Genomic DNA, 12,572 nt, shown 5'->3' on the forward strand with positions numbered 1-12,572 from the left:
GTTCAATAAGGAAAAAAAGATTTCAAGGTCACCTTTTCTGACCTATTTTTTTACTGTGTACTGAACAGTCTATACTTTACAGACTTCAGAAAACATTATTACTCTTCAAAATTTGTCTAATCAGAACAAAGCTGCACTAACATTTAAACAAAGATTTTTTTTTTCTTTTTTTTACACTTAAAGTGGTTTAATAAAGTGGTTTAAAAGAGCAACATGCAGAAAGTCACACATAATTTGCACTGACTTGGAGAGAAACTAGATGAACTTACTTACCTTTTGAGAGTGGAATCTGTCCCTTGAATACTCTAACTCCTTCTGTAGTTAGAGTATTCTCTAAGGTGCTACAGGTGCTACACCTGCATCACTGCTCACAGTGATGTTCTACAGTGACAGCAGAATATATGTTCTGGAAAGCAGAGCTCCACAACAGAGAGTGAAAACCTGTCTATGAGCAAAAGAATTGTTCAAACTAAATGGGCAGTAACAAGATGTGTTGTAGGACAGGTTGGTTTCATGGATGCCTAGAAACACACCTACTTGTACCAGCCCTAAATTTGGCTTAAGTTCTTTAAGAAGTATTTTTTTGCTCTGCTTGTTGTAGCAGCAGACTTCCACAGGCACAGTTTAAATGGAGCAGAATTAAAAGGAAGGTAAGAACTATATTTTAGTTGTGTCAGGTTTTACATTCAGCATCTAATGCATTTAAAGGATGTCATCTATATGCATGACAGAAAAAGCATTAGCCTTTAAGTTTATTTAATTCAGAAATATTTGCAGACCAGTATCCTTGCATTCTGTTATCAAAGATTACTTTAATACCATTCCTTCCTGCTTACCCACATCAGACCTCTTCTGATTCCTTGGATTTCAATAAGCTTCAAGTCTTGCTCTTTATATTCTATTATTACTTATTTCTGTTAAGTAAACACCCAAAGGTCCCAATCAGCATTTCAGCTCCCACTGCTCTGGGAGTTCATAAGACATTTCACATTGACATTCCCTATCCTGGAGGGTATATGAGCATTCATTTGTCCATCACTGCAATCTAGCAGGTGGCAGTAGTTACAATACCAGGAATAATATCTGAGTAACACAGTTTTCTGCTGTGATTAGCCTGTAATCATCATACTTTTCTATGACCTCTATATTTCTGCATGTCATTTACTTTGCTGTCTTTTACATATAAACCACTGTCAGCTTACTACAGCTAACAGCTGAATTATACAGTTGTATCTTCCAAAACTGCTCCAAATGAACCCGGATGGCTACATTCAGTTTAATGCACATCAGTCCTTGTCACTGTGATCAATGGAAGCTAAAGGTCAAACAAACATCTGAATAAATTAAGGAGAAAGTATCGTGATTGTTTTTATAAAACTTTGGTAGATTGACTACAACTAATAATCTCAATGTAAAGCACAGACACAAATATAGAAACATTATTAAAAATTATTGTAGATCAATTAATTTATAATTTCCTGTGACTTAATTCTATTTTTTAATTCTGAAAAACTAAGTCGGTGGATTTAACAAAAAGCTCTGATGAAACTGTGGTGTAATCTTAAAAATATTCTGGGAACTTGTGTCTTTCCTAACACAGGTTTTCACCTTGTTTTGGTTTGGTTTTATTGTTATTTTTAAGTTTAATCAAGGGGGGTTGGGAGGGCGGGGTTTTTTAATTTTTTAGAAAAAGATCAGATTAATATACCAACTAATAAAATACTTTGGAGTTACTTTAAGTAGTTTATTCTGCCTTCATAGAGCTGGTTACAACCGGCCAATTGAGTCCAGCTCATCACACAGGAGAAATCTTTAGCATAATTATTAGAATTGGTACCAGGATAATTCTAGTATTATACTAACCAGAAATATGTGCACCACTAAATATATGAAGAACTGTATCTTTATGAGTATAGATGCAGGTTAATAATATATTACGTGAAACAGAATGCTGTGGTAAGCAGATGTTCCCAGGATAGTCAATCTATCTATCTGATGTGTGATAACTTGCTACACAACCATACATTTTGACACAAAACTATTATTTAGGACAGCAAAGACAATTAAAAATATTATTCAAGGTTTTCATGCAACTAAAAATTCACTGGTTTATTTCTCTTATTAAGAGCAACAGTCTGAAACATTTTACATTAATTTACATCATGAAAAAAGATCCTTATGCTTATCTCATGTAGGTGACATTAAGTCACCCAGTTAACACTAATTCTTATTTCAAAAGTTAAATCCTGTTTTATAAGGTTAAACATTTTTGAATCATTTGTTGCCAAAAGAAAAATAACATCAGTCTACAACCACACAGAAAGTAGAAATTAAAATTTCTACAGAGTCACTACCATCGCTATGAAGATACAATGCCAAGTGTTACAACATTGTGCAACAGTTATCACTTCTCCCAACACTTAAGATGGCAAAAATTCCCTCTTCACTTTTTACTGCACACACAGGATCAACAGTAAAAGGGGAAATTTTGATTCATTATGTAAGATCAAGGGTAACAGAAGTGCTTCTGAATCCTTTACTTTTTATATAGCAAACGAACAGGGCTGTAGAGCAAGAAGGATTCTTCTTCAAGAAAGGGCAGGTTTTCTCCTCAGCCTTAGACTGTACACCACACTTAGACACTCCTCTTCCACAGACAGTGAAAATGTCCTGTGCACAAAGGAGTAATGGAGATACAACACTGAGACCCACTGTACAGGCTGAAGGCAAGACACTGGTCCCAGAGCAGCTGTGCAGAGCTGGAACAGCGTGACTACAAGATGAGATGCAGTGCAACAAACCTGGAGTTCAAGTCAAGCACAAAGCAAGAAAGCCCAATTTCACAAATAAAAAGTAAATGGATGTTTCACAGCTTTTGTTTTCTTGAACCCTTGTTGAAACTAATCACTCTGATCTGTGTGTCATTCAGAAACATAAAACAGAAGTGTTCAGATCTATAGCCTTCTTTGGAGGGAATACAGCAAGAACTGGCTTGCTTCCCTTGGCAGAGAGCACACAGCAAAGCCGCTCTGCTGGGCTTGACCCAGAAGCTGGCACACCACAGTCCTCTCCTCCCAGTGTCCCACCAGCAGGCCTCTAACCCATGCACTCAGAGCAGAACTGCAGCATCTCACCATTTCAAAGTGCTCCATTGCCACACAGAGATGGTGGGTGGGTCATTGCAATTCACTGACACACAGATGCACTCTGGCACAGGAAGCCACAAACAGCAGAGAGGTAGGGGCTGCTCAGCCAGAGGGAAACTATCTATCTTGAAATACCTTCCTGAGATCTCACCACCACAATACACTTCTCCACAGACGTAGCAGGCCTTTCTCAACACCCTTCCTCTTGTTTTCGCATCCCTTAGCCATTCCTCTCACCAATCACACTGCTTCGTGCCTTCTTTTAGATAACGCCTGTCCTTCCTCCCCATGAAGACATCAGGGACCTTGTCCAGGATGAAACACACCAGGCAGGGATGCACAAGGACTTGGGTTCCTTTCCCTCTGTTCTACTGATTCACCCCCTGCCTCCCTTCTTCTGCCCAAGCCATTTGCCGCCCTCTGCTACAGGCTTGGCAGCCCTATCCCTGGAATGAATGCTCACCACTCTGTCACACAAACCCGCAAGCAGCTCTTGAGCTGGAGCAGGAGCCCCAGAGCAGCCAGCTAGGACACAGCTCTCCCTCTTGGCAGCCACACAAGCCATTTCCCTTCTCCACCCACACCATGGCAATTCTTTCAGGGCAGTAGCAAAAGCAACACAGCATCACATCACCCCATCCTGAGGAGCTCTGCTGCCTAGCTGTAGCCTGAGGCCACTGCCCCTTCCTGTCACACCATGATTAAGACATGTCTTTACCACGTGACAGGTTGCACTGCCATGGAATAGGGCTACCGTGCCACAACAGTTCAGCAAGGCTGCATTTGGTAGTATTCAATTGCTCCAAATAGTATAGGGAAGAGATTCAGACCCTGGCTCTTGATGAGGGTTTCATCTGTCACAATGTGTGCAGAGTACTATTCACATAAACAATTAAATACCACATACTAATGCAGTGAAACCCAGGGAGATCTGGCTCCACACCCTAGGAAAGGAAGCGTTTGTCCTGGCTGTACCGTGAAATTTCAGTACCTTTCCTAAAGGGGCACAGAGAGAAAGTTTGGTACCCACTGGCTCTGCCAGTGACTAAAAGATGGAAGTCATAAGTCCATTTCCAAATAAGCACGATTGCAGCCATCTGCCTTCAAGATAGAAGGCCCAGAAGGTACATTACACCAAGGAAATGGTTTGCATGGCCAGAGGACAGCAATGTAATATAAGTGTGGACAGAAAAGCACTGAGACAATCAACATAGTTCTGTCTATGGGCCCTTTCAGTATAGCCTTCTCTCGCATAAGACACAACCTGAGGAAAAAAGGACACAGAGCTTGGGAATCTTGAACAGCATTTTGCCATAGATTACTTTTGTGGCCACAGTCTGGCTGAGGAATGCCTTTGTACATCTACTTCTCTCCAGCAAGACAAGGAAAGCAGTCCTTCTCCGCTCCACAAGGTCATTGCAAGGTGCTCAGACAAGACAAGGAATATAAGGATTGAGACTTCTATAAGAACCTTATACAAGTTTAAACAGTGATGTACAAAAGCACAACCTATTCAAAGCCTGCATTTAAAATGGGGCTTGTGTGTTCACCTGCAGGTGCTCAGAGGACAGATTTTTATACTACTTGGAAAAGCCAATGCCTCATGTCATCCCAGGCCTATGGACAAGGAGAGCACTGGGATTTAGGAAAGAATCTGTTCTGCTGTAACATCTGCAGACAGCCCAAAATGGAAGTGGCCAGCAGCTCAGGGTCTGTTTTCCATGACTTTGGTGCCCTGGTTTTATTCTGGTATCACTCTATTTAAATCAATAGATCATTAGCATGAACAAAGTTTGATCCAAACCCAGAGTGTTCAAGCTAATATTCAACCCTTTGCTTATTCCTCCATTTGCCTCATATAATATATAGCTCAGAGAAAAAATTATACCTTGTGCAATTCTTGGACTCACTGGTTGGGACTAAAACTGTTTCAATCTTAGCTCTGAATTTCCTTTGTAGCAAAAATTAAGAGAGACATCAATCTTGTTCTCACTTTCAGCAAGACCAAACATGAACCCAGCTTTGTTGAGGTAACATATATTAATGGTAGCCCAGGAGTTCATCCCAAACCGCACTACTTAGACTGTCTGTCCACATTAGCTTTTAGAGTTACTGATGAAGCAACAGGGCAGAGCTCTACAAACTTCTGCTTGGCACCATTTAGTTACAGAAATTATGGACAGTCTCTAATTCAGAGACCCATGAAGTATCCTGGTACCCAAAAGGTATTATCTGGAAAGGAATCAAAATTCTGTTCACCAAAATATTTATATTAGCTGAGAAAGCCAAACTCTGCCAAGAACGGAGCTGGCAAGCTTCCCTGGAGTTTCTCTGCCAGCGTGTAAAACACAGAAAGCAGCCCCACCTACCACAACCCCTCTGTGCATGCCCAGGGCTGGTTAGTTTTTTAAGTACAGTGCCAACTATTTGTAAGGCCTCAAAAATCTGGAAACTTTAGAGCGCAGCAGCCGAATGAAGGATCTTGGGAACATCTCTCTTGACTCTTGGGCTGTGTACTTGAAGTAGTTCTGTGGATGTGCCAACACATCAAACAGTGCTTTTATCAGTTTCTTGTCCTAGAAAAAGGAAAGCAGATTTTACAGTAATTCCACAGAGGAGTTAGGGTCGGTATTACCAAAGCTTAATGACTGATTAATTCATAAAATCTTATTGACATTTTAATTTTCGAGTACTGATGTTTCAGGGGCTCAGAAACTACTGGAGCAAGGCTGACATTCAAGCCACAGGGAAGTAACTGGAGTTTCAGATTTATTATTACCAGCACCAGGGTCACTTCCCTCCTCATGCTTCCAAGAACAATAAGCAAACAAGCAACTAAACAAACAAAAAACAACAAACAAATCCCCAACCAACCAACCAAACAAACAAGCTCAAACAAACACTGGATCAGATATCCAGCAAAAGAAAGCTTTACTTGGGAACTTGCCCATACAACTGCCACCTCATCAAGGGTCAGAGAAAGGAAATCCATAAGAAGGTTTTTTTTTGTCCAGGGAGGAGAAGCTCTTACTAATTTACAGGCTACAAGGAGCAGTACCAAGTGCTTCTCCAAGAGATTAAATCCCATGTCCCTCAGTTTGCTCCACTCATTCCTTCCAGCACAGCCTATGTGAGGCTTGAGGGGATATCTTCACCTTAGATTTCCCTTGTAGATCTGATCCACCTTTATTTTCCCTAGCAAAGGGTCACCCCACTTCCTTGAAGTGACATGTGTCTAGTGCACCAAGGAACAGATCTGATGCAGAGCAGGAAGCAAACTCACTGGCATAAAACAGTGTCATTTTCAATCAAAACCAACATGTTTCGTGGAAGGAATATACCTTAAGTATTTCTTGATGATTTTCAGATGCATAAAGTCTGCCATCCCGAACAATATCTTCTATTAGTTCTTGGTAATCCTCTATGGGGAATGTATACAAGAGAGTAATTTGCAGGTTCACTTCATTTACTCAGTACTCCTTTGGTCATACATGTAAGCCCTACCTCCAAAAGAACCAGTGCTACTTGACCCTCACATTAGCAGTCAGAAAACATTCCAAATGCTCTTCTGTAAATAAACTACAAATACTGTTTACTATGAAAACAGTGTACTCTGCTGAGCTGCTCAGCATCAATCTGTCAAAAGCAAAAGAAATCACAATGCACTTAGGACTGTAGTGCATACTGTAACCAAGTAGCCTGCTTCAAACCAACTGCACTGCAGAAACTTATCTGTAAGAAAACATAACCTGGTATTGTCTTTTTTTTCTTTTACAGTAAGAAGGAAAAAAAAAACCCAAATGGTAAGAGGAAACTTTCTTAAAAGGCAACCCCCCTGGTCAATCAAAACTTGAAATGCTTCAAAAGGAGAGGTTTCCCCTGAAAAAATTATCCATTGTTGATGAAACTCTGCAGATCATGAATCTGCAAGGATGAGTCCTTCACAATTAATCCAGTGTGAACACAAATGTGCCAAATCATTTTCACATCACTTACGCTGAAGTGCGTAAGCTCCAGTTTCACTCCTGGTGACTCTGACAAGGATAGGGTGAAACTCTTGCCCCTCAGGTTTCTTTTCAATATAGATATTTTATTATCTGGTACTAGAATACAGATGGTAGCAACAACATGATAAATCGAGGCATTTGGACTCTGCCCAATTCCTAACTGGGGGCACTCTGCAGTCCAGAACTGGGAAGGCACAGAAATGCAGGTCAGAGCCCAGAATCCCAGCTCTTTGTTTAGGTCTGCGGAAGACTAGAAAAACAGTGGCACTTCAGACTGCAGCGCAATGCAGAATTCCTTAAACCAGCCTTAAACGAGAACAGCTACTGGAAGTAGTCTCATAGCAACACTGCTGAGAGCCCTGGGTTACCCTGCTGCTTAGCAGGGTCAAGGAGCCCACAAGGAGTTCTGCACCGATGCAGCTGTTCCACCTTGGCTCAGCTGCTCACATCCGCTTACCATCATACGTTACATAAGGAACTTGGAATCCTTTGGCACTGTTTCCTTCATTCGACTTGAACTGGATCCACAACTTCTTAGACCTAGAAGTGAAAGCTATAGGGCGCTCATAGGTTTGACAGGTTTCATACGTGGTCACAGAGTTGGAAGAAGCTTTCAAAGAAAACACACAATAGGCAGTTATCTGGCAATACTTCATACTAATGCACAATTAGAAAATAGGTTAAGCTATCACAACAACGAATGCTTGGTGGTGTTAAGAAAACTCGAAATGTGGCAGGCCATTAGTGGATGGTCAGGGTCAAGGAATATTCTCCCTTTCCCTGAAAAAAAAAAAAGAACACTACCGTTTAAAGGATCTGCCTATACCAGAAACTGAAGCTGTTCATTCACGCATCAGACACCTGTAGGGACTAGCAAGCGTCTCCTCTTTGCTAACCCAGGCTGGAATTGCTTAGTATAATTCATCACTAGATAGCTTGAACCATCCACCCCTTCTTAATGGTATTTCTCTCAGAGTTCAGTGACACATCATAGTCTTGCACCCTAGTCGCACTTGAACCTATGGAGCAATGTTACCAAATAGGTTTTCTCAATTTGTCATTTAAAGAAATTTCTACTCTTAAGTAGAGGCCAGCCAGGCTACATTTTGTTTATATAAATAGCAATGCATGTGAGAAACCTGTGCTGCACACCAAGATAGATACTATATGCCTCAGTAGATATTTCAGACTTACAGCTTTTTCGCATCACCAGGTAGTCTCCACACTCATCTTCGATTGGTAGAAATATTTCTGGAACCACAATCAGAATACGGCGCTTTGGTGGTGGGTTAATGTTCCAGGTGCATTCAGTGTTTGCAGGATAGTCCCCAGGATAGTTTGGTGATTCAATATATCCAGTGTAATCTCCCAGTTCACCTCCACATTGCCTATCTGAAAAAGCAATACAGTATGCAAGAGTAGGCAAAGCAAGGTCATCCTACAGCTCTCTCTACAGTCACTGTCAGAAAACAGGACATGGGTGACAGGCACAAAAACTTTTCTGTTTGCATCTGATGCAGATACAGTTCCCTCTGATAGCTTCATTTCATGCTACTGCCTGCATCTACCCATGTGTTTTAATCATCGAGACATAAAATACAGACTAGTCACTGTTAACACAGCAGGTGCTATCAACCAAGCCACAGCCAAGTGGCAAGGCACTTTTAAGAGGACATAGAAATGGATTATCAAGTATGCTCCACTCGCTTGTACCAGACAGAATGTCTTTATAGAAGTATCAGCTGAAGTCTAACTGGAGTCTGAGGCACTCTGCTCAGGCACCATGCTTGCAGCAGTATGAAACAGGGAGTATAGAAGGCCCTTTCTCTGCACAGATCAGCACTGCTGGCAGTAAGAGAGGGTGAACCCCAGTGCAGGATGCTTTGCCTGTGTTCTCTAGCAGTCCATGGCCACAAGGTGCTGGACACTACAGCACCATAACAGTGATGAGCGAGTGTGAAATGCTCAGGGAACAGATGCTTTAAGTGTGACATACATCTGTGTGTATATAACAGAGGTTCTTCTGAGGAATCAGCTCTTTGCCCTCTTCTTCTTTAATTTACCCTCAGCTTCCTGCACTACAGTTACCATAATCTATAACAGTGGTTCTCTTTGTAATTGCCTCTTTCAAAGGCTGTTATTCAGAAGAAAACTAGAGCTATCAAGTTTTGTGAGCCACCTTCCATTCCTTTTAATAGAAGGGAAAGAAATCAGAGTGCCAAGGAGACAAACTCTGTCTGCTATATCATGGGAGAAAAGATTAAATAGCGAGATCCAGAGTGGCCCAGCACCAACTGGCAAGACACAACTGTCACTTACCTTAACAAGAATGATGGAACCAGTCTGCAGAAATGGTCTCTCATGGACCTCAGTAAGCCATGTGGGATGAGATGCAGGCAGGCAGCATGAGAGGAGCAACACCACTGCCTTCTCTCCAAGCTCCCTGAAGCAAAGCTAAATTTTGACCTTAAGGCCATTCTGAATATTAATGGCCCAGTATTTTTATTTGTAAGAGATCATCAAAACCATCTTGCTATACTTACTTTTACACTGTGTTATATTTGTTGACCCATCAAAATCAGTAGTGGTGTTTCCAGGGCATGAAATGCAGTAATTTTGTCCAAATTCAGGCTGGTATGTTCCAACTGTGCAGCGAATACACCGATGAGTTGTGGTATTATAAAAATGACCCGGTGAACACTGAACTGGATAGTAATTGAATATGCAGCATGGTTAAAAAATTGGCAGTAGCACATGAGATTTTGTGCATTTTTAAAGGACCTAGTATAATTTCAGTAACTGAAATGCCATATTCATAAACTATGAGGGTTATAAAGCAGAGGCAATTGAACAGATTTTAGTTTATCAGGTCACTTTGTGCAAGCTCAGAAGTCCCAAATGCAACACTGTAGAGCAGTTCTGTGTGGAAGCAGTAATAAAATATGTGGGGGGGTGAGTATAGCTACCATGATGTTGTAAGCAGGACACCAAGTAGAACAGCGTGTTACCATATGGTCTTGTCACTGACATTTGACTTGGAAGATGAACCGTATGTGGAAATACTAACCAAACCTTTCTTTCTCACCTGCTTATGCCAAGCAGCATGGGCATTGCTGCTGCATCCTAGTATAGCCCAGTGATGAGCTCACCACAAGCAGAGGTGAAAGACTTTGGCCTTCTGCAGGTGGCACATTGCATCAATATTAGTGACTAAACTGACATATTGCCTTCTTCTGTCATGATCACACACTGTCTTGCAACAACAGGCCATGAGTCAGGGTACAGCCACCTCCACCAGATCTGCTACTATTTTATTCATCATGTCATGCAAATCATCATGTTAGCTAGACATATAAGCTATAGCCCTTACAGGACTTGCTGAGAGTACTTCCTGCGTCACCTAAGCGAGACCCCATTCTGACATACAAACTCTTTCATAAACATTACAGATTTTATGGAAGTTTTAGACATGAGATGGACAGACATAGGAGAAAAATCTTTTCTAGCAGACCTGCAACTTTTTTTTCTACTTCACTGCATGCAGTCAGGAAGATTTCCTTCTCTCAATGCAATCTGAGACCCCAAACACCTTTGCTTACATCTCTAATATGCTCCTTATAATTTGATTTTGCTTAGCTATTCTGCATCTGAATCTCGGCCCATCATCATCTCTACTGGAACCTGACAGAAAGCAGTCAAGCGCATCAGCCATATCTTTGCTCTTAAATCCATCACCACATTGCTTCTTTTTCCTTGCCCTTTTCTTTGTGGGACTAAAATACATTAAAATATTTTCCTATTCCTTTACTTCATTTGGCAAGTTTACCTCTGTCAGGTTAAACATCAAAATAATTTACTAACTTGCCTTTCAAACGTAGTTTTCTGCACTGCACAGTCCTATTTTTCTATTTCTTTTAAGCTCTGCTTACTCCCACATAACTCTAGTCTTATTGAGCTTCGTAAGCTAGCTTAGCCTGGAGTCCTTCCTTACATGCTCCACCCCCCAATCCAAATGCTTCAAATACAAGTTCCAAATAGTTCTTGCATCTGTGAGTCCATGTCTCATGTGGCCTCTTCCACATGCAAATCCCTGAGCTCTTCATTCCAGTTAACACAAATAAATTCCTTTAATCGCCACTCTGATTTGAAAACTGAACCTCATTTATAGGCCTGTTTTTATTTATGTTACCTAAAACTGAAATCAGTTCCTCTTATCACGATCCAAGGTTTTTAACATAGTTTTTTAGTGCTTTAACTTTGCAAAATTAAGTATAAAACAACAGCATTTGTGGGTTCAGTAATTCTTCACTGAAGAAATCTATTGGCTACCTCATTATTACCAGTAATATTAATTCTTCAACCATACTTCAAAATTCTTCTATTATGTTGCAATTCTCAATAGTAAACATATCTTAACTGAGAGACATCTCTTAATCCAAACCACTCCAAATGTTTGCATCAGGAACATATTTCTACCCCTTATTTCTAAACTACAGCAGTAGATTTTCTATTAACACTTTTTATTCAGGCGAATTTGCTGTAAGTCATGGGTTTTTACCCATGCTTTAAGATCATTATACTGATCAACATTTCTTCTCTCTCTATAGACACATATTTTTAACAGCATTTTCAAGGATAACTTCATAGCTGTTTTTCAGCTTTTTACATTTTAGGTAACTAAGATGCTAACAAAATTCTTTCATATTTAAAGATAGGGTCCCTACCTCATTTTCACTCCTGTGAGGAAAACCTTGGGAGCTGACTGCATGTTAGCTCCACTGTGATCAAATTTAGACGGCTGTCTGAGGTACTGCATGGTTAAGCCGAACGCTAGCATTTAGGTATATCCCAAGGCATCCAAGCCAGTTTCTCATTATGAACATGAAGAAACTATTTTCTTACTTATCCTCCAGGACTGCAATTCCCTCCTTCACATTTTCACATTGCTGCTGTGCTCAAACCCCAAATTTCAGTAAGACATACTGGTCTTGATTTTCCTGGAGACTTTTGTTCTCCTTGCTGCTCCCTTATATGACTCTTCACAGATCAACGACTTCACTGATCAACTTCCATGTACTTCTTAACCCCTTTTCAAGCCTTGTATAAAAATCAGTTATAAAAGGAATTGAGGCTTTATTGATTTTCCCTGCAGCCAGGCCAGGCCAGCCAATTTGAACGCCCCACTTGTAGCGGCAGCAGTTACTTTTCCCTTGGAGCAACACAGTTCACCAAATAAATCTTGACCTCACCTTTGGTCTCGCAGTCCTGAAACAAGGATGCACTGCTATGTCTTGTTGTTAGACCTCCTCCACAAGGAAAGCAGGATACTCTTCCAGCTTCAGGCTGGTATGTTCCAAGGGGACATGGCAGACAGGGTTTGAAGCCATCAGAAGAATATTCACCTGGTGAGCACTGATCT

The 12,572-nt window shown here is 40.9% G+C and overlaps 1 protein-coding gene across 3 annotated transcripts in view; it reads right to left on the bottom strand.

Moving 5' to 3' along the window:
• Positions 1-760: 760 nt before the first annotated feature.
• The window catches only part of SCUBE2 (signal peptide, CUB domain and EGF like domain containing 2), a 42,715-nt gene continuing 30,903 nt past the window's right edge, over positions 761-12,572 (bottom strand). For 2 of the 3 annotated variants that reach the window (XM_030482199.1, XM_030482200.1), the window contains 6 exons: positions 12,403-12,570; positions 9,697-9,858; positions 8,348-8,545; positions 7,611-7,763; positions 6,488-6,567; positions 762-5,722 (listed from right to left, as the gene is read on the bottom strand). In XM_030482199.1, coding sequence (XP_030338059.1) covers positions 5,570-5,722; positions 6,488-6,567; positions 7,611-7,763; positions 8,348-8,545; positions 9,697-9,858; positions 12,403-12,570 — 914 coding nt within the window. In that variant the 3' untranslated portion in view covers positions 762-5,569. Of the gene's footprint in view, positions 5,723-6,487; positions 6,568-7,610; positions 7,764-8,347; positions 8,546-9,696; positions 9,859-12,402; positions 12,571-12,572 lie in introns of all 3 variants that reach the window. The other variant, XM_030482201.1, reaches the window with a different exon arrangement.

Source organism: Strigops habroptila, chromosome 4 (assembly GCF_004027225.2).
Source record: "Strigops habroptila isolate Jane chromosome 4, bStrHab1.2.pri, whole genome shotgun sequence".
Lineage (NCBI taxonomy): Eukaryota > Metazoa > Chordata > Aves > Psittaciformes > Psittacidae > Strigops > Strigops habroptila.